At 31.7% G+C, this 24,005-nt stretch overlaps 1 protein-coding gene across 4 annotated transcripts in view; it reads left to right on the top strand.

Annotated features, from left to right (window-relative positions):
• The window catches only part of KCNT2 (potassium sodium-activated channel subfamily T member 2), a 583,045-nt gene that overhangs the window by 319,568 nt on the left and 239,472 nt on the right, over window positions 1-24,005 (top strand). For all 4 annotated transcript variants that reach the window (XM_051998719.1, XM_051998721.1, XM_051998720.1 and 1 more), the window contains exons 9-12: window positions 12,190-12,370; window positions 14,531-14,695; window positions 17,621-17,757; window positions 20,398-20,461. In XM_051998719.1, the coding sequence (XP_051854679.1) occupies window positions 12,190-12,370; window positions 14,531-14,695; window positions 17,621-17,757; window positions 20,398-20,461 (547 nt within the window). The remainder of the gene's footprint in view (window positions 1-12,189; window positions 12,371-14,530; window positions 14,696-17,620; window positions 17,758-20,397; window positions 20,462-24,005) is intronic.

Genomic DNA, 24,005 nt, shown 5'->3' on the forward strand with positions numbered 1-24,005 from the left:
TGAAAGATGCCATGGTATATTGGTTGACATTTGTCAATTGGTTCCTAATTTCGAGGAATCTTGGGGTTAGGAAGATCTGGATTCAAGCCTTATATTTCACATGTAATAACTTTGTGATCATGGAAAGTTAATTTAGTCTTTCAAGGAAACTAAAAAGTAGTTTTAAATTGGTTGTAGATGTATAGCAGAGGAATCCCTATACTCATATAAGCATTGATCCAAATCTTATCTTCCCTTTCTCTCTGTCTCTGTTTTTGATATGAACATGCATGTACAGGCATGTATTTATTTGTATATATTTGTGCACATATATTTATGTATGTATATTTATAAAGTAAATTAAATAAACATTATACAAACTTTCATTGCTTACTTCAGTTCACTTTTTATAAATATATTTCATTTGAATCTCACAAATGAATCCAGTAGTGCCAGAATTATTGTTTCAGATGAAAAAAAACAGGAGTTTAAAGAACCCAATATTTTTTGTATCATGTTCATACAGCAAGTGTCAGACTGAATTTGCCTTCTGATTCTGTATCACTTATAAGTTTCACTGTACCAAAATTGTCTGTCTTGACTTTTTTGGAAGATAATTTACAATGTCATAATTAAAGATTGGTGGAAGGAAGGGAATTTGAGACCATTTCATTTTATAGATCAGAATTTAGAGGATCAGAAAGATTGACTTGCTCAAACTATTTCAGTGGAACTAGAATCAAAGTGGGTTAAATTCCATTTTGGATTTTTCTTTTCAAAGGAGCACTCTTAGTATTGTCATGCTAAACATATTACATAATAATTCTCTGGACCCAGTTCTCTCGACACATATTTACCACTCTGCATGTATCTTCTTTTATGTCCATGGGAGTCCTAAGAGTGGAGGTGGTAATAAACACTGGGTTTTATAATTGTTTCTAAATGTAATTCAAGGTGTTGTTTTTAATCTCAAAGTCCCTACATGGTGTTACTCTAGGAAACCATGGAAACAGTATCACTCTCTGTATGATTTGAAAAAGGATTTAATAATATAGGTCCTACGATTAGGCAATTGGAGGTAGTTAAAGAAGTACTAGTCAGTATTGACTCTGATTCCTTGTTAATAATGGAGCCATTTCATTTGAATAGTACATGTAAAGGTCAAACTTGATGATTGAATTAAGTAGAATTATTAAATATTATTATAAATAATAGTTCTGGATACTTTATCCCATAACTTCTTCCCTAAAACCAGATAATTTTCTTGAAATATGTAGAAATTTCAGAATTAGCACTTGAACGCAGCTCTTATCATCATTCTAAATATAGAATTATGATTTTGAATCTCTTTCCATGATAAGAAAGCTGTTTTACTTTTAAAAAAATCAACAACTTAAGGGGCCCAGATTTATAGAAATTTATCATTAGAAACACAGAAAGAGACTATCAAGTAAAACTACCTCATTTGACTGGGACTCTGAAAATGTTTTGCAGTTTTGGGAGGGTTTTGACTGAAGAACTAGCATTTATTAAAATGCCAAAGATAAAAGATAGTAATAAATAATAGTATTCATTTTGTGCTTTAAGTGCTACATAAAGTGCTGAAGTACTTTACACTAATTATCTCATGTGATCATTATAACAGCTGTGTGGAGTAGGTGCTGTTATTGTATTCATTTACAGATAAAGAAACTGAAGCTAATAACTTAAATGACTTGTCCATCATTAGACAGCTAAATAAGTCTGGCAGGATTTAATATCAGGTCTTCCTGACTCTAGACTAAGATTCTATTGACTGAGGTGGAGATCACATTTTAATGAAGGTGATAATATGTAAATAACTAGATATGTACAAAGGATATATAACAATTAAATAAAAGTTAATCTTAGATGGGACAGCTCTAGCAGCTAAAGCAGGATTAGGACTAAGAAATATTTATTAATATTTGAAAATATGGAAGATTGTGGATCATACAAGTTCACTATCGCAAAAACAAAATCACAGTTCTTATTTCTATATAATGGCCTCATCAAAACATCTTCCACTTGCAAATTATGAGATTTTAGACAAGTTACAACTTTATTTGTTAAAAGAAAACAATAGTATTTATTTTTACTACATATCTCAGAGAGTGACTGGGGATATCAAAGGAGATAATACATAGAAATATTAAAGTATAGTTTTAATGTAAATAATTTTTCCTTCATGACTTTAAACATGCCTCATGAGGTATCTTCTTACACAATCAAAAGGAAATTCAGTATTCATCTTGAAACTTTTCAAATAACTTGAGCATATAGTTCCTCAACTTCTAACCTCACTTCAATCATACATAGTATATGATTCAACATCATATGCTGTTGCCTTAAGTGCTGCATTGTTTATTTCAAATACACCAATTCAGAGTTTCAGACCTCTACAATCTGCATATATGCATATTCATGCCTAGAGCTTCATCATTTCTAAGTTCCTGAACTTGGAAATTCCATTCTCCAGCTAGTATAAATGGTATCCTTCTACCTGTTTGATGTTTTTACTCACTAAAATTCTATCCTTTCTTCTTTGCTTCAATATTCTTCCTTGATCCCATGTTATACCTCTTTATATTTCACACTTTATCTTATACTTTAGAATCCCTTATATCTCGACTCTCCATTGTTCCACACTAGGTGATTTTTCATTTGCTATACTTGAGATCTCAAGTATCACTATGGGAAATTTAAAAATTAAATTTACCACCTATAGTGATAAAAATAAATTTCATTATGTATAGCTTTCTAATCATAATCCTATTTGACCAACATTGCTGTTAATATTCCCAGATACATGACTTGGGAAAGTATTTTTCAGATGTGACAGATGATGAAAAGAAAGGAAGGTGAGAACAAGATGAATGATGGTCAATATTTTATATTGGATAGAAAATAATATATGGGAGCTCAAGATTGTAGAAGAAAGTTAGGAAGCTGCTTGCTCTTTCCCCCAGTTTCCTTTGGAAACCAGAGTGAAATCAAGCCTCTGAACAGAGTCTAACAGATTGAAACCTCTTGCTAGCTCAAAATAGACTGGAAAAACTTCAAGAAAGTTCAGTATCATTGGGGAGAAAAGTGTGTTTGGCCCAGGTCAAATAGACTTTGGGAAAACAGTGAGAGGGTCTTAATCATAGCAAGCAATAACTAAGACCCTCAGTAGAAGACCAAATCAGTGGGACAACTTTCAGTCCCAGCTCAGAAGGCAAATTCTGGGAAACTAAGCTGTTTCCTGTAAAGAGCAGGCAAAGCTACCCTCTGGAAACACAAGGAATTCCTGTGCTCAAAGCTTCAGAGCTACACAGGAAGCATGGGATAGTGCCCCCCTTTACCCTAAGAGCAGAATTCAACCATAAAAGTAAAAAAAAAAAAAGAAGAAGAAGAAGAAATACCAAAAGAAAAGGAAAGAAAATGAACAAGAAACAGAAAAGACCCTTGACCATAGAAAGCTACTGTGGTGACAGGGCAGATCAAAACACAAACTCACATGAGGACAGAATGTTCATGGAAGAAATCTCAGAGAGTGATATACATTGGTCTCAAATCCAAAGAGGCTTCTTGGAAATGTTTATAAAAGACTTTAAAAGACAAATAAGAGAGGTAGAAGAAAAAATGAGAAAAAAATTAGAGGTATGCATGAGAGTCAACAGATTGGAAGAGGAAAGAAAAAATTGTCTGAGGAAAACAATAGAATTACCCATATGGAAAAAGAGCTACAAATGCTAACTTAAAAAAATAACACAATAAAAACTAGAAACAAAATAAAAACTAGAGCACATGGAAGCTAATGTGTTTGTGAGACAGCAAGAATCAGTCAAACAAACTAAAACAAAAGGAAAAAAATGGAAAAAAAAATGTGAAATTCCTTATTGTCAAAATAGGCAACTTGGAATAGATCCAGAAGAGATCATTTAAAATTATTGGCCATGACTAATAAAAGAGGCCAGATAGCATATATAAAAGATCATTCAAGAAAATTGCCCCAAAATTCTAGAAACAGAGGGGGAAATACTGATTGAAAGAATCCAGAGATCACATTCTAAAAGTGACCCCAGAAGGAAAACCCCAAGGAACATTGTTGCAAGACTCCAAAATTACAATCTCAAGGGAAAAAATACTGCAAGGTGCTGGACAAAAACAATTGAAATATCAAAGAGAAACAGTCAGGAATTAACCAGGATCTGGCAGCTCCTACAATAAAAATCCAGAGAATCTGGAACACCATATTTTGGAAGTCAAAGGACGTCAGGTTACAACCAACAATTAACTATCCAGCAAGATTCATCATGATCTTCCAAGGGAAGCGATAGAGTTTCCACAAAGTAAGAGACTTTCAATCATTCTTATTAAAAATAAAAGCAAAAAAAAATTAATCTACAAACAGAGGATTTGAGAGAAATATAGAAAGGCAAGTAGGGGAAATTATATATATAATTAAAAGGTTAAACTGGTTACTTCCCTAGATGGGAAAGTGATATCTGTAATTCTTCAGAACTGTATCCGTCACTGGGGCAGACAGAAAGAGGCATCACATGGACTGAGGGTATGATTATAAATGGACTCTGATATGATGACATTAAAGAAAAAGACATTAAGGGATAGACAAATCCCTCTAAGGAAAAAAGAAGAAAGGGGAGGTATAATGGGAAAATTAGTTCTTATGAAGTGATCCAAAAGACCTATTACAATCATGGAAAAGAAGGGAGTGGGGATGATCACTGTCTGAAGCTTGACATCAACAGTTTGGGCTCTAAGAGAGAATAACTTAATCATTTAGTTGGGTTTAGAAATTTATCTAATCTTATAAAGAAGTTGGAGGAGAAAGGAGAAAAGAAAAGGGAGGGATAGGATAGAAAGAAGGGAAGAAGCACTAAGGAAAAGGTAAGAGAAGAAAAGAAGGGTTGATAGAAGATAAGGTAGTGTTTGGAGTGGGTTAAAAAAAGCTTCTTAGAGAAGCAGGGAGGAGTGTTAGGATATAAGCTAGTGGGTGGGGTGGTTAAAAAAACTACACACAATCAAGGACAAGGTAGAAAGAGAACAAAAATATATGCAAGGGCGAAAATAGGATGGAGGATAATACAGAGCTAGTAATCACAACTGTGAATGTGAATGGAATGAATTTCTCCCATAAAATAGAAGCCAATTGTAGAATGGATGAAAAAAGAGAATCTTATAAAATTGTGTATACAAGAAACACATTTGAAACAGAGAGACACATACAGAGTAAAAGTAAAAGACTGGAGCAGAATTTATTATGCCTCGGATGAAATAAGAAAACAGGGATAGTAATTCTGATCTCACATAAAGCAAAAATAAAAATAGATCTTATTAAAAGAGATAAGGAAGGAAAGTACATCTTGATAAAGAGTACTGTAGATAACAAAGTAGTAAAGATACTAAATGTGTATGCACCAAGTGGTAGAGCAGGCAAATTCCTGGAGAAGATTTTAAGCCAATTACAGGAAGAAATAGACAGCAAAACTATGCTAGTGGGGGACCTCAACTTTCTCCTCTCAGGCTCAGACAAATCTAACCACAAAATAAACAAGAAAGTAATTAGTGAAGTTAAGAGGATCCTAGAAAATCTAGATATGATAGACCTATGGAGAAAATTGAATAGGGGCAGAAAGCAATACACATTTTTCTTTTTTTCTTTTTTCTTTTATAATAACTTTTTATTGACTGAATCCATGGCAGAGTAATTTTTTTTTCACATTATCCCTTGCATTCGCTTCTGTTCCGATTTTTCCTCTCCCTCCCTCCACCCCCTCCCCTAGATGGCAAGCAGTCCTATATATGTTAACTATGTTGCAGTATATCCTAGATACAATATATGTTTGCAGAACTGAACAGTTCTCTTGTTGCACAAGGAGAATTGGATTCAGAAGGTAAAAATAACCCGGGAAGAAAAACCAAAATGCAAATAGTTCACATTCATTTCCCAGTGTTCTTTCTTTGGATGTAGCTGCTTCTGTCCATCATTTATCAATTGAAACTGAGTTAGGTCTCTTTGTCAAAGAAGTCCACTTCCATCAGAATACATCCTCATTCAATATCGTTGTTGAAGTGTATAATGATCTCCTGGTTCTGCTCATTTCACTTAGCATTAGTTCATGTAAGTCTCTCCAAGCCTCTCTGTTATTCATCCTGCTGATCATTTCTTACAGAACAATAATATTCCATAACATTCATATACCACAATTTACCCAGCCATTCTCCAATTGATGGACATCCATTCAATTTCCAGTTCCTAGCCACTACAAACAGGGCTGCCACAAAAATTTTGGCACATACAGGTCCCTTTCCCTTCTTTAGTATTTCTTTGGGATATAAGCCCAGAAGTAACACTGCTGGATCAAAGGATATGCACATACCCTTTTTTGGGGGGCATAATTCCAGAAGCAATACACATTTTTCTCAACAGTACATGGAGTATATGTAGTGTACTGTACATATATAATATACAAAAATTGACTATGTATTAAGGCATAAAAATCTCACAATCAAATGCAAAAGACAGAAATAGTAAAGGCTTCTATTTCAGACCACAATACAATAAATATTATAATCAATAAAGATCCAGGGAAAGATAGAAAGAAAGAAAGATAGATAAAAAAACCAATTGAAAATTAAATAATCTAATTCTAAAAAATGAGTAGATCAAACAACAAATCACAGAAACAATACATAATTTCATTCAAGAAAATGACAATAATGAAACAACATACCAAAAGCTATAGGATGCACCCAAAGAAGTTATTAGAAGAAATTTTATATCTCTAAATAACTACATGAATAAAATAAAGAGGCGATCAATAAATAAGGTGTGTTAGGAAAGTTAGAAAAAGAACAAATTAAAAATCCCAAATTAAATACCAAATTAGAAATTATGAAGCTCAAAGGGGACATTAATAAAATAGAAACTAAGAAAACTATTGAATTAATAAATAAAACTGAGTTAATTTTATGAAAAAAAACACAAAATATATATATACCTTTGATTAATCTGATCAGAAAAAAGGAAAGGAAAAAAATAAATCACCAGCATCAAATATTAACGGGGTGGACTCAGTACCAATGATAAAAAAAAAAAAATGAAGCAATAATTAAGAGCTATTTTATTCAAGTTTATGGCAGCAAATTTGATAATCTTGTTGAAATGGATGAATATTTACAAAAAACATAAATTGCCCAGGTTAACAGAAGAGGAAATAAATTACTTTTAATAGTTCTGTTTTAGAAAAAAGAAATTGAACAAGTCATTAGTGAACTCCCTAAGAAAAAATCTCCAGGGTTACATGATTTCACGAGTGAATTCTACAAAAAATTTAAAGAGCAGTTATTTCCAACAGTGAAACTATTTGGAAAAATAGATGAAGAAAGAGCACTGACAAATTTCTTCTATGATGTAACAGTATACCTAAATTGTACAGTGATTCCTAAACCAGGAAGGGCCAAAACAGAGAAAGAAAATTTCAGGCTAATCTCCCAATGAATACTGATGCAAAAAAATTAAGTAAAATATTAGCAAAGAGAATGCATCAACTTATCTCAGGATAATACACTATGATCAAGTGAAATTTATACCAGAAATTTAGGTTCAATATCAGGAAAACATAATTGACTATATCAATAACAAAACTGACAGAAATCACATAATAATTTCAATAGATGAAAAAAAAAGCTTTTGGCAAAATACAGCATCCATTACTATTAAAAACACTAAAGAGCATAAGGATAAAGGGAACTTTCCTTAAAATAATAGGCAATATCTAGCTAAAATCTATCGCAATCATTAAGCAACAAATAAATAAAACTATCACTCTTTGCAGGTAATATACATACACATAGAAGAACCTAGAAAATAATCCAAAAACTTACTAGAAATGATTCACAGCTTTAGCAAAGTTGCACGATATAAAATAATCCCACAGAAATCATCAGCATTTCTGTGTATTACTAACAAATCCCATCAGCAAGAGTTAGAGAAATTCCATTTAAAATTACTGTAGACAAAATAAAATATTTGTGGGATTTACCTGCCAAGATGAACTAGAGAATATTATGAAAGCTAAAATGGACGATTATAATTACATCAAATTTAAAAGGTTTTGCACAAATCAACAGAAAGAAGATTAAAGGGGAAGTACAAAGTTGGGGGAAATCTTTATAGCCAACATTTCTGATAAATCTCTCATTTCTAAAATATATAAAGAATTGTGTCAAATTTATAAGAATTTATAAATCAATACATGCTATGTTTACTTTTTTTTTCTTTTTAAAAAATCTCTCCCATGGATTTTCCCTTTTGCTATGATTTTTCTCTCTCAAAATGATTCATAAAACATGTTAAAAATAAATAATAAAAACTCAATAACAAAAACCAAACTAATGTCTGGAAATGAGTTCCTTGACATAATTTTAGAATGATAGCATCATAGATTTAGACCTCAAAAGGATAAGAGGCCCTTGGGCACAATCAGGAAACAAAATACTGAGAGAGATTAAGTGATTCATCCAGAATGACAGAGCTAGTGACTGTAATAGTATTTGAATTCAAGCTTTTTTGAGTCCATAATCTCTTCTGTGTATCTCTCTGTTTTACTTCCATACATCTCTCACCTGTTTATTATGGATAATTGAGAATTTGCTATCATTTTAACTACATTGCCCTGATGAAAATATGATTTTAAAACACATCTCTAGTTTTCTCTCTAACATGCAATAGGAACAGCTTATTTTCATTAACTTAAATCTCATTAGCCTTTGTTTCCATAAGAATTTATGACTTATAGGGAATAATTATCCTTCTAGTTTAGAAATTATATTGGGTTACTGATCTCTATACAGTTCTTCAAGGTTCATTATTTTTATATTCTATTACTTCAGAGAGGTAGAGAAGTTATACTTCTTAGTTTAAAATATCAGTTCATTAAAAATGGAATTGTCATAAAAATACATAATGGTGTATATAGGAGGTGCCCAGAAGAAATTAGTTAGTGGATATAATCAGAACCAGGGAACAATTGAATAAGTAATTTATTGAACTTTACTTTCTGCTGAGGCTTTTTTCATTAATTTCTATTTGTTTGTATTGTAACTGCAATCTTTCCTGAAGAACAGTGATGGTATTTTTAATGTAATAATACTGTAAACAGTAAAAAGTAGAAACAACTTGAAGATTAAATGTACTATTGCTATATTTGTGCAAAATAAATTTTTCAAGTCATATGGAATTTTTGGCATATTTAATGATTTTGAGAAGAAAAAAAAAAAACAACAAACCTCTATTCCAGGTTGGACTTGCAAATATCAAGAATGGAATAACTGTAGATGGCAATTCATATTCATTATTTCATTCATTCACTCAAAATTGAGATTGTTCATTTATGGCAGTACAATTTGAATAAATACTCTCAATTATCTATAATATAAGCGTTGGAAGTGAGAGTTGGAGTGGATAAATAAAGAGAAGAAATTCCCTGAGTACTTTGTAAACTTCTTTTAAACTTTAAAAGTTTAACTTTTAAAGAACTCTTTTAAAAGAATATCTTGCTGGCACATCAAACAACACACAGATAACTGAATTGATAACTCTTAACTGTATTATAACAACTAAGATTTCTTCCTTACTCTTTTACTTTACAAATCATAGTTTATGACATATTTTGTTTTTGTTACTTCTGACTATAAAAATTATATAATAAAAGTAAAAGTTAGTTTTCAGATATGTCTATTAAATTTAACAATCTTTTTTTTATTGCCTAATTCTAATTTCTCATTAGATCATAACTATATAGAAAATTCATATTAATTTTTAAGACTGAGACTACAAAGTTAAATTTGCTTAATTGATCAGACCTTCCTTCCTAACAGTAATTCTATATGTGCCCCCTTCAATTTATTAATAAACTTTTTGACAAAACTATCAACACCAAACATCTTTACTTCTTTTCTTCTCACTTTCATCTTAACCATTTGTGGTCTGACTTCTAACTTGATTATTTAGCTAAAATGAACCTCTTCATATTTGCAATATGTCTTAATTATCTTATGTCAAGGCTTTATCTTAATTCCTCCTGACTTCTCAACAATAATTGATATCATAAGTAATTTTCTTCTAGACATTCTTTTCTAAGTTTTCATGACATTGCTCTCTTTTGGTTTCCATCTGATTACTTTTCCCCAGTTTTCCTTGTTTGTGTCTTCATCTATGTCATGCCCAGTAATGTTGGGTATAGCCCAGTAATCTTCAGGACCTTCTTTCTTGCCCCTTATATTTTTTCACTTAATAATATTATAAGGTCTCGTGGATTCAGTTTTCATTTCTATGTTGATGATTTCCAAATTCTCTTATTCCACTTTAGTCTCTGTCCTGTACTACATTTTTGTATCACTAACTGCCTTTTAGAATACTTCAAATGGTACATTCCACTTGCATTTTATACTAAAAAATTCCTAAGACAGAGTTTATTATTTTCCCTCAAACCTTCTCTTCCTACCCAAAATACCAAAACAGAATTGATCATTTTTCCCTCAAATTTTTTCCCTCTCAAATGTTCTTCTTACTGTCAAGAGCATAACCACCACTCCAGCCACTGAGGTTTGTAACCTTAAATTAATCCTTATCTTCTCATTCTTACATACTCCATCAGTCTGTGGACATGTTGATTTTATTAATCTTCTTGATTTTTATCAACACAAAATTTCTTATAGATATTCATTTCTCCCTATTTCCCATTATTGCTATCCTAGTTCAATCTCTTATTATTTCTCATAAGAGCCATCTAATTGGCCTCCTTACTTCCCATTTCAATCCACTCTTAACACAGTACTAAAATAATTGTCCTTAAGTCTAGGTCTGATCTTCAGTACTTACTAATCTACAGTGACTCTAGATTTCTTCCAGAATCAAGTATAAAATGATATGTTTAGCATTTATAGCCTTTCACAATATGCTCTAATTCTTACTTTTCTAGTCTTGTTATATTTTACTTCCTTTCTTTACTGGTCTGCCTTCTATTCTTTAACATTTTACTTCATCTCTCATCTCCATGCTTTCATATTGGTATCCTCCCATACATGGGATACTCTCTCTTCTTAGTTCTAGTATCTTGATTTTCTAGATTTCCTTGAAGAAGATTCCCAGGTTTCCCAACTATAATGTCTTCTCCTTTATGTACATCATTTCTTTACTCTATACACCTCTTTCCAGCCCCTCTCACTTATGTGTGTACTTAGTATGGTGTGAATGAAAAAAAAATTCTTTCTTGTTACTTATAATATGAGCTCTGTAGAGATAGTATTTTTGCCATTCTTTGTATTACCAGTGTTTATCATAATTCCTGGAATATAGTACCCCTAATAAATATTTTGTTGACTGACTTATTAATAGTTGCTCTGATGATTGAAAATCCAAAAACAAGTATAGTCCCCAGGTTGATGTAGTGAATATGTTATGCTCTATTATGAATATATGAGGCATAAAGCAATTTCAGAATATAGAGGGCAAAGGAGCAAGAAGAGGATTTAGCTTTGATTTTTCTGGAGAAAAAACAAAAAAAAATTCCCTTTATCAGTGCTTTTAGCTTTGTCTTCTATTTTAGTGATAGGTTGGAATGTGTCACACACACACACACACACACACACACACACACAAGATTATAGCTTCACAAAGACATCTGGAGCACTGAAGAGGTGAAATCAATTTGCTTTGATCCTTAACTAGTCTTTTTCAAGAGATAGAACTTGAACTCTTTTCCCAATGATTCCAAAGTTGGCCTCTTACCTACCATGTCGTATTGATTCTAAAAATGAAATATAACAACATTTTATTTATTTCACAAGCCACACATAGATATTGTTCTTAATTGCTTTATATTAGGGTTTATGTACATTGTTCCTGTGTTTTCATCAGAACAAAAAAAAAATTCTTTTATTTCTGACAATTCTTTTGTGACCAACTATTAATCAAGACCTGCTATGTAATTATAATTAGAAATATAAAAACTCTTAAAATATGTTATGGAAAATAAGTTATTTTATAAAACATTTTAAAAGTATGATACTATCTATTTAAATATTAAACTATTTTATGTGGATTTATTCATCTTTTAATAAAATGATGAATGCCTAGAATGAAGGTTTTCACCTCAATGTTTTTCTCTTTATATACTATAGTATTTGTGGAATTCAGCATCTTGAGCGAGCAGGGAAGAAACTGACTCTCTTTGACTCCCTTTATTTCTGCATTGTGACCTTTTCTACTGTGGGCTTTGGGGACGTCACACCTGAGACAGCACTGTCAAAGCTTTTCGTCGTCATTATGATATGTGTTGCTCTTGTAGTCTTACCCATACAGGTGAAACCCAACTCTCTTATATTTTATGGAGCTATATAAATTGTTACAATGGCTAGTATTTTATTCTAAATTTTTTTACTAAAAAATATAGAACTTTCTATTATCTGACCAAATAATAAATGCCTAAAAATATTGTCATATATAAAATTTGAATAACAATGACAAGGTCAATGTTTTTTGTCACTTGATGAGAGCAATGAAATTTATATTTACTTTTACTTTTTAGGAACAAGGAACTTCCATTTTTTATAACATGGTTTAAAACAATATTTTCATTGATATCATATAAAACATATTAGATTTAATAAGTCCTTTGAATAAAGTACCAACTTTTGAAAGTATGTTTACCCTTATTTTCTCAAAAAGGAAAACAAAAAGAGAAGGGGAGAAAATCTGTGCTGCCAGCTTCATTTTCAGCAAACATTTTAATTTCTACATTGTTTAAATGAATGAAATATAAATTTAAAGAGAGTATTCTTGTGTTATTCTATTAAAAATAACAAATAACAGATAGCCAGTGGTCTTAGTATTAGGAAGACATGGATGTAGGTTTTGCCCCTGACAAGTATTGGCTATATAATTCTGAGGAAGTCACTTATGGGTTTTACCCACACTTTAAGTATATACTAAAACTCTCATAATCTCAACCATCTCTCTAAAAGTCAAGGTTATGAAACCAGTATTGGCAATTAGGGCTTCCTCATTGGCAAAACTTTACTCCAATAAAATTAGAAGTCTTACTCAAGACCAAACTTAAAAAAATAAATAAAAAAATTAACCTCTGGCTTGGAGGAGAGGAGAATAGGAAAGGAAAAGGAATATTTATTTGAATAAAAATGAATGCATCCCAGATCAACTTGACAAATAAAGGAGAACATTTTTTCTTCTCTGAATGGAGTGGATCTCTGCCATTGATTTGGGTCTTACACTTGTATAATGGAGATCGTTTTGGACATTTAAAAACTGTATTTTATAATGCAAGAGGATTGGTAAGTTTGTATAGGGGAATTCTTCCTAAAGCTTTCTCTCCCTTTATAGCTTGGGAAGGTATAGTTAAGTGAAGGGGGAGAAAAAGGGGTATCTTATAGCTATTGTATAGTTAACATAAGACTACATATAATGTTGAGAATCTTTTGTAGATACAAATGAATTATATATATCTGGAAAACATGGGAAGATTCAGAGATTTTCCTTTTGACACTGCCCAAAATGCTAGATTCAATGCAAATTATCAAATGAAAAGTGAAATCCAATCCTTTGATAGCTGCTATCACTGTATTCACTGTACCTGGTTGTATATTGGCACGATTATTCCTATTCTGTTTTGGCATTGAATTGTATAATTTCCTGAGCAACTAGGTAGTATCGTGGATAGAGTGTAAGACCTGAAGTCAGGAAGACTCATCTTTGGTTCAAATCTGACCTCAAACATTTAATAGCAATATGACCTGGGCAAGTCACTTAACCCTATTTGCCTCAAATTCTTCATCTATAAAATGAGCTGGCATAACTTCCATTCCAGTATCTTCATCAAGAAAATTCCAAATGGGGTAACAAAAAGTCAGACCTGACTGCTAAGTGACTCAACATAATAATAGAATTTAATAGGAAAAAGCCATGTCTAGATACTATTTAGCATAGTGAGTGAATAGAGTGATGCCCTTGGAATTAATGAGACTAGAGTTTCAAATTCTGTCTCAGATAATCAACTAGCTGTATCACCAAAAACAAGCCTCAACTACTCAGTGTCTTCAAACAACTCTAAGAAAATTAGTTAAAGACAAGGTTCCCATTTACAATATGGAATGACTTTTCATCCATGATGAATCCTTAAATGATAAAATTAAAAGTCTAGATAGAAAGAAAACTAAACAAAAACCACTCTTCTCAAAAAAATTTCCAACCAAATAATAAACTACAACATCAATCAGGTAAAGTTTTTTTGTTTCTTATAACCTAAATATTTTAGAATATTTGACCAAAGATTTTATTTGTTCCCTCATCAGTTTTCACGTGAAAGAATTGTTGAAAGGCAACAAAGATACAAATATCAGGAATTTCCAGTTAACAGAGAATAAACATAATAAAACACTAAATGCATTACATTAATCTGTATTTCAGAACTGATCATCTTTATTCATATATAAAAATTCATTATAGTTTGAACAGCTGGCCTTTTTGTGGATGGAGAGACAGAAGTCTGGTGGAAACTATAGCCGCCATAGAGCTCAAACAGAAAAACATGTTGTCCTGTGTGTTAGCTCCCTGAAGATTGATTTACTTATGGATTTTTTAAATGAGTTCTATGCTCATCCAAGACTACAGGTAACTTTGATGTAGAATATTTATTGTACTGGATTAAGCAAAGTAAAAAAAAAATTAGATTAAAAACTGATGCAGTCTGCCTTCTGGAAAATTGTCATTTATATCACAGGATTTAATAAGGAGTGAATAAAGATGCTGTAGTTATAATCAGTAGCACACATAAAATAATGCATACATTCATTGTATTTAATGCTGCTTTCTGTGGCTAAATAGACAAGACAGATGGAATTCTTATCACAACAGAGATTTCTGTGAATTAAATGTTGTCCCTTTCTCCCTAGTTCAGGCATAAGTAATATTTTCATGAAACATTGAGTTTTAATATACAATAAAATAAACAGTGAAATTTGGTCCTTTGACCACCATTTCATTTGAATTCTGTGAAATTCTAACAGGTGTTACTAAGAGAGAAATGTCAGACACTTTGTACTTCTTTAAAGAAGAATGCAAGTCATATCTTTGTGATAAAGTGCTACCTGGAAAATTGGCACTAACTATATGGGTTTAGAACATATACAAAGCCAGTCTAAGAATCAAAAAGTTTCATAATTATATATGTCTATGTATATGGAATGCAGCCTTTCTTGCAACTTTGTTTTGACACATGACTACTTGCCTTTTTTACTGAGGGCTCCTTAAAATGTAACTTAAAAATATAAAGAGGAGGTTTAGCATGAATGGATATTGATGAATTTGAGTAGAACAGACTAGTACCAAGATATAAAGACACCTTTGTTTAAAAAAAAGTTAATACAATTCACAGCAGGAGATGTACGAGTTCAGGCTTTGTGATACATTTCCTATTCTTAACAGTCTTGTTTATAAGTGTTAAGTAAAATCATGTAAATATTTGAGATACAATTCACATAATTATGTATTTATTTGAACAAATCCACATTTATTTTTTGTATTTTTTCCTTGTCACATTTATGCTGGGAAATCTGCCAAGTATGCCCATGATATAGTGTAAAAAAGAATCAGTCTGGGGGGAAAATAAAACAAAATAACATTAAACATGAGAGAAGAGAGAGAAGAGAGACAGACAGACAGACAGAGATAGAGAAACAGACATATGGAGAAAGAGACAGAGATAGAGACAGATGAAGAGGGAGGGAGGGAGAGAGGAACAGATGGAGAGAGGAACGAAGGAAGAGAGGGATAGAGGGGGAAACAGAGGGGAGGAGGGTAGAGAGAGAAAGAGAAGGAGGGAGAGAGGGGGGGAGAGAGAGAGAGAAGGAGGAAAGTAGGAAGAGAGGAAAAAGAGAGAGGGGAGAGAGAGAGAGAGAGAGAGAGAGAGAGAGAGAGAGAGAGAGAGAGAGAGAGGAGAGGAAGGAGGGAGGAAGAGAGAGAGAGAGAGAGAGACAAAGACAGACACAGAGACAGAGACAGACAGAGACAGAGACAGAGACAGAGACAACACAGAGAGAGAGAGATTTGGAAGTTAACAATTGTTATCCTGACCTCTGGAGAAAATCAGATAATTTTTTTTTTTGAATTCTAGACAGTATATACCAAGGCAGATTCTCTTAGGAGCCCATGGTAGATGCAGCCTAAGAAAAATTGGTGACTAATAAATTTATACCATTATACGATATGAAACTAAATTATAATATTTTAATTTATATTGTTCTGAAATCACTTGAGAATAGCTCATAAACAGGAATTTATTATGTAGGTGCGAATTCAATGCCCTGCAAAGGCACCACTGGAGATGGTGACATTCATAACCTATGCTATACTCCTCCTTAGTTATGAAAGTATTGTTACATTCTTTTCTGGAATGACATCTTAATCCTTTCACATAAGACAAGAAAATAGACCACATTTCTGACACGCTTTAAGATTTACAAAATATTTTCCTCCCCCAAACCCAGTAAAACTGAGTAAGTATAATTCTACCCATTTTATAAGAATTAAAGGAAATCAAGTGATTGTTCCAAGATCATACCTCTAGTCAGCATTGGAGCCGGGATTTGAATCCCAGTCTCCAATTTCATATTTTTTCTTTTTAATTTATCATTTATAGCTCTTTTAATAGGGTTTCTTAGCCTTGGAGTCATGAGTATGGAAAAATTCCAGGGAGTCCATGAACATCTAGCTGAAATAGAGGATTTCCTTCCATTATTAAAAATAAATTTTTGTAGTGATCCAAGATAATTTCAATAGACTTGGGATGGAAAATATCATTTTCATTCCAAGAGAATTGTGGAAACAAAATGTGGACTGAAGCACAATATTTTCACCTTTGTTTGAGTCTTCTTTCTGGTATTTTTCTCTTTTGTTCATTTTTTTCTTGTACATGACAAATGGGGAAATATGTTTAAAAGGATTGCATATGATTAACCTATATCATATTGCTTGCTCTCTTTGGGAAAGAGGAGTAAAAAAAGGGATGGAGAAAAATTTGGAACACAATCTTACAAAAGTGAATGTTGAAAATTATCTTTACATATATTTGGAAAATAAAATACTATCAAGAAAAAAGGTGAATTTTAGTAATATTGTTTAATGTTAAAATGAACTAATATTGCTAAAAATGCAAGACACATGTAACTCTGCCTTTTATTATTTGTTACTTTTGACAATAGATATGTTGAACAAGGAGGTTCATGTGAGATTATACATTGAGAAAGCTAACTATAGTTGTATAGTTCTGGGTAAGTGGTGAGAGATAACTTCTCTCTCTGTCTGTGTCTCTTTCTCTCAAATAAAATGCAGACAACTCAGATATATCATGTTTACATGAATAGAATATATGCCTTTCATTTTGTGACATTATAAAATCAAGTGTTCGTTATAAAGATGCCTTTTATCAGGATTTTCAATTTTAATTGTTATCATTATTTAGAAAATTAATTCACCTAGAGAGTATACGCCAAAATGTATTTTTATTTTCCTTCATGGACTTGCTTTATTTTTTTACAGGATTATTATGTAGTAATTTTATGTCCAACTGAAATAGATGTTCAGGTTCGAAGAGTCCTTCAGATTCCAATGTGGTCCCAAAGGGTTATCTACTTACAAGGTTCAGCCCTGAAAGATCAGGATTTATTGAGAGCCAAGTAGGTATTTTAAAAAATATTTTTCTTATCCTGTCTATATTTAATTACTATCCCGTGATACTATTACCACTAGTCTGATTATAATCACTGGAAAGTCCATCATTTATCTTAAAAATTGTGTATTCTATTCAATTCTAAGAAGAGTACAAGAATGTCCCAAGTTGTTATATACCCCAGAGAGCTAGCAAACACTTTGTTGCAGCTCCTGATTTTATCTCTGCAGTTTTTTGTTTATTGTACGTTCTCTCTATTCACATGAACCCTTTTAGTTCAGGTTCTTTTTAAGTAGTCAAAAACATTTATTATGAACCTGCTATGTGCTAGGCACTATGCTATGTGGTAGAGCTACAAAAATGCAAAAAAAAAAAAAAAAGTTCCTGTCTTAATAAGTTTATAGTCTAATGGGGAAAATAATGCAAATAATTATGCACACACCATATAGATAAGATAAATTGTAGAGAATCGACAGAAGACACTAGTAGTAAAGCAGGTAAGGGAAAGACTTCTTAAGATTGTATTTTAGATGCATTTTTAAAGAACACAGGAGACAAGAAGGTAAAAATGAAGAGGAAAAGAATCACAAGGAATATAGGGGTGAGGAAAATAAAGTGGTAGATGAGTAGAAAGCCTGAAGAGGGGAACAGCTTATAAAAGATTTCAAATGACAATCAGGCAATTTTATATTTTATATTGTAGACTATATGGAGCCAATGAACATATTAAATAGGAGATTGACATGATGAGGAGTGGGCTTAAAAAGATCACTGACAGATGAATGGACAATAGATTAAAGTGGGGAGAAACAACTCAAAGAGACCAATCAATAGATTATTTATTACAATAGTCCATGTGATGAAAGCTTATATCAAGGTAGCAGTCTCATAGGAGAGAAGGAGCAATATACAAAAGTTATTCTGAAGGATCAATAATTAAATTAGATATGATTGATCAAGAAAGAGTAAAGAGTTGAGGATTGTAACCTGAGCTCTGATCTTGAGTGATTGGGAGAGTGGTGGTACTTTCCAAAAGCAAAAGGAAAGTTGGAAATAGGGGAAGGAGAGAAATACTGATTTCACTTTTTGTCTTGTTGAGATTAAGATATTTACATGTTATCCAGTTTGAGGGACCCAATAAACAGTATAAAATGACTCTGGGTGGTAAAGTTAAAATGATGGAGAAAGGGCAGGGATTTGCCTAAGCTCTCTTAAATTTTCTTCCAAATAACTCTAAATAATACCTCAAAATTCTGGAAAAGAAAAACCCATGTCTTGCTAAATTAATTAGTTTCCTATTGGGCCACATGGCCTCAACCCTTTTCCCATTCAAGACAATCCTGCAAATGAGTACCAGAATAATTTTTTTTTTCTAAAGTTTAATCCTGATCTGTCAGCCTATTCAATAAACTCTATCACCTCCCTATTAACTTAAGAAAAAAAATAAAACAAAACAAAAACAAATTTTCCAATCAATAAATGCCAGAAGCTCCTGATTATCTCTAGGATGAAATAAAACTGATATTTAAAACTTTTCACAAATTTGCCCCTCCCACCTTTCCATACTTCTTATGGAAACAATTGGTGGTTCAGTACTTAGAATATATCAAAAAGACCAGAGTTCAACCTGATCTCAGATACTGTGTAGCTATATGACCATAAGTAAATCACTTAAGCTGTCTTTCTCAGTTTTCTTAACTGTAAAATGGGGATATTAATAACACCGGTCTCCCAGGATTGCTCTGAGAATCAAATGTAATAATATTTGTAAGAAGTAATTATCATAGTGCCTTATACATAGTAGGAATTATATAAAAGCTTAACACCTTTCCCATCATCTTCCCTTTTACATTTCACCCCTCCACAGTCTACGGGCCAGCCCTACTAGTCTGCTTTCTGTGCACACACTTGATTACTCTTCTCCATGATTTTGTTTTGACTTTCTCCCTGGGTTGAAATGAGCTTTCTCACCTCTTTCACAGCTAGGAATTTCAGTTTTCCTTTGAGATAGCTTAAGTTCTACCTTATGCAATAAATCTTTCTTAGTTTCTTCAGGTCCTAATGTCCTACTTCTAGGGTTACCTCCCTCTGTCTACTTATATTTATCCATATATTCCCTGTTAGAATAGAGGCTCCTCTAAGGGCAGTGACTGCATTACTTTTCTCTTTATATTCCTGAAAATTAGGTGAATACCTGGAACATATTTGTAGTCACTGAATAAATACTTATTGATGAATTTGATTGATTTTTAGAATGGGAAGGGTTATTGTGCAAATCAAATCAGATGATGGAAGTAAAATGCTATATAATGTAAACAATTGGCATTGACACAATGTGAAAATTTTTCATAAAGAATAATATTAATTTCCTGATTTAATTAAAACATTAATGTAAAATATAAAAAATTTCTGGAATTGAGAAAAAATTGGCACTATAGGAAATAATGAGTTAATTCTGACAAGTATAGTGGTATATAATAGTTTTAAAAAGAAGCTTATATGATAAAAATGATCTGTTAGATATTCAGTTTCTACTATTTATTTGTGTACAATAACAAATTCTATGTGATATACTATAAACCTGGATTTCACCAAAACTGTAATATAGATTTGAGTACATGGTCCCTTTTTTTCTGTCTGTTTTTAGAATGGATGATGCTGAGGCTTGTTTCATTCTAAGTAGTCGGTGTGAAGTTGACCGGACATCATCTGTAAGTATAGAATTCTCCTCTAGAAATTCATATTTCCTACTGGTTATACTTTTGTGCCTTACTGCTTCTTCAAGTAGAAGTTATTTTTATTTTTTTTCTGTTGTTTATTGAACCTAAATGATAACAATGTGCTTCTAAAATCTCCTCTCCAAAAAAGGAAGTTACCATGTTGACTGAGTCGGTCTGAGGGTTTTTGAACTTCTTCCCATTGGTTTAATAATTTCATGCACAAAGTGAGATAATAGTTATGCAAATTGTAGTGTTGTTATTTTATTTATTCATTGAATATTCAATACAGCATTTGGAAGTAAAGTTGCTCAATGGCTTCCATGTTTTTATTTGTAACAAGAGAATGGGTTTAAATGTTTTAAAAATCCCTTTCATTTCTAAAATTCTATGACTCTGTTAAATTTATACATCAATGGCAGTTTATGTAGGTAGGCAACTTTCCTTGAAGTACATTAATATGGTGTTGTACAATGCAATCTAATTATCTTGAGGAAATAATATGAATGATTTGCAAGGTTAGCTAAATGACCACACAATCTCAACATTGCATATGACAGCCACTTAAATGTTTGGTAAATTGATTTGAATCAAAGGCATACAAAAACATTGTGTATGTGTATATAGATATTTATATACATCTCTCTGTCCCTTTGTTTCTGTTTCTGTTCTCTCTCTGTCTTGGGTTTTTTTCTTTTGCTCTCCATCTCTCTCTCTCTGCCTCTCTCTCATTTCTCCTTCTCTTTCAATAAAGCCAAATTATCTCAACTATCTTATTAAATCCACTTCTTCAGAGAGCAACATATCTTGCAAGTTTTGTGCTTTTCCCTTAGAATGATAGCAATGCTCTATCATTACTGAGTATTCAACCAAGGGATTCCAAATATTTGTCCATTCTTTATTCAACCACCAAGGTACACAGAAGTTTATATTGGCCTTTGCAATAAAAGAAAATCTATATTCTAAGATACCTTCATTTTAGATTTACCTCTTTAATAAGGAATACTTTTCTGCAAACATACCTATAAAAACAGAAGCATTAAAGAACATGCTGAGCTTATTGTTTTGATGCAATAGATATGTCATAACATGCCTTCTCAAGATAGAATTTTCACATATTCTACATCCTGTAAGATAGTTGTAGTATTTCTTTTAGAAATACCATACTTGCCCAAGATTAGAACTTTTTACCTCTTAAATTAGACATCCAGGAATTGTTTGCTTTAAGGATAAACCTTATGTACCACTATGTAAGGATACACATACATGTATATACTATCCATATCTTCTCTCCATGTGTATTGATATACTCATATATATGTATGTGTGTGGATATATGCACACATGCAGAGAAAAATAAATATGCACATAAATATTTATATATACCAGTATCTTCTATATATGTTTATATGTATATAGAAATATGCCTATATCTTCTATGTATATGAATATATATATTATATATATTAAGCTCGCATATACCAATATCTTCTATATGTGTATAGGTATATACTGATATCCTCCATGTATATCTTCATTTATAATTATATACATTTATATGGTGTGTATGCACAGATAAACATATGTATATAAGTATACATATATATCGATATATTCTATATATGTGTATATTTATACAATGTATACCTGTATTATATAATACAAATATACATAAACACACACATATATGTATGTATCTGTATCTATATATAAATATATATCAAACTATAGGGAGATTCTTCCCCTACCAACACAGTAGGATCTTGTCTTCAATTCTTTGTCTTGAAAAATTTTCTTAGGATCCTGAGATATTAAGTGATTTCTCCAAGGGACAAGTTAATATGTGTCAGAAATGGGAATGAGATCTTCTCTGAGTAAAGTACTTCCTCTATCCATACAATCCAAATGTGATTTCATCCATATAAGGAATTTTCAGTGAGAAATTTTTCTCTATCAGTGTAAATCAGAATCTTTTCTGTAATTTAAATCACTAGAGGATTGCCTCACTTCATTGAAAGATTAACTTTTTTCATTGATAGACACATAATGCTGCCTCTCAAGTAATAATAAGCAAAAATTAATCCATATTTCTTAAATATATCATATAATTTCAGCAAAAGTGAAGAGATGAAAAACAGAAGTGAGAAATACTATTCAAATGAAAATCACTGCCTTCCACCCCATAATAAATAGTGATTAAGATTTTACTAACAGGTTGTACTTGCTTTAAAAAGCTCAAAATAATGTGATTGTGCTGAACTCTGTTCCTTCCAACTTTCTTTACATCACTCCCCTTTGTTTATCCAAATTGTATTAACCATTATCCTTTGAAGATCTCAAAGTATATTAGTATACTTTCTAGTATATTACTTAAATACTATTTTCATAGTCATATTGATGAATCATTTAGTAGAATGAAAAGATTTTTTTTCTTCTTATGCTTCCTGAAAAATAATTTATTCATTGATTATAGAAAAATCATTTATTTTGATCATTATGATAGAAATCATTTGAAGCTAGTACTTTTAAATGAAATTCTCTCACCAAAAATATCTGTTACTAAGCTATTCTAGCAATTTATTAAGAGCTCCCATGTATACTTTTAAAGTTAGGTTTAGACTTGAAAATATTGATTGCATAGTCTTTTTGACAGATAGGATGCTGTATTTTTTTTTAAGCTGACAGTTATTTGATTGATGACACTGCAAAATTTAGTGAATCATTCCTTTTTGTTTTTTTAGAAGCAGTGTTCTAGAACCAGGAGCAATATGTCCAACCCTAGAATTAATTTCTGTACATTTTTTGTTTTGTTTTGGTTTGTTTTTTGGTTTGTTTTGTTTTGCTCTGAATTAAATCAAACTGAAAAAAATGAATAGGTAGCATAAAGACTCATGCCCTGGAATTAATAATATTTCATGAAAATGACTGCATTCATATGGTAAACCATCTCACAAGATGTCTTTATTAAAATGGTTACTTTTAGAAATTCACAGTTAAATCATGGATATGAAAAAAAGCACAGCAGCTGTTTTGGTGGTTTGATTGTTCTGCTTGATAAAGGACTGGAATCTAATCAAAAATTAAAAAGCTTTATTAAGGTCAAAATACTTTCTGATGTTGTAGGAAGAAGAATGGCTCATTTCTGGGTGGATTTGAACTATAGAAGGCTAATGAATAGGAAATAAATTTGCGCATATACTTAGTCTTCTATAGAAGCACTTATTTAAAAAAAAATACTGATATTTAAGTCAGAGGATAAATAAGATTAGGGGAAAAACCCTAATAGAATAATGCTTGAGGCCATGTTGATACAATTGATACTTTTTAAAAAGTTCCATTTTATTTTTCTTTAAGGTATAAAAGTAATATGATAGCACAAACAAGGGACTAATTGTGGATCCTCTTGTCATATCCACATGATTAAGTTTGCATTTGTATGACTCATTTGGGGCCTTACTATCTTTCCTATTATATTGACTTTACTGATAGTTAAGCAAGCACCTTGAAGACAGGATCATTATTCTATGTAGCTTCCTGT

The sequence above is a fragment of the Antechinus flavipes genome, chromosome 4 (genome assembly GCF_016432865.1).
Source record: "Antechinus flavipes isolate AdamAnt ecotype Samford, QLD, Australia chromosome 4, AdamAnt_v2, whole genome shotgun sequence".
In the NCBI taxonomy this organism is placed as follows: domain Eukaryota; kingdom Metazoa; phylum Chordata; class Mammalia; order Dasyuromorphia; family Dasyuridae; genus Antechinus; species Antechinus flavipes.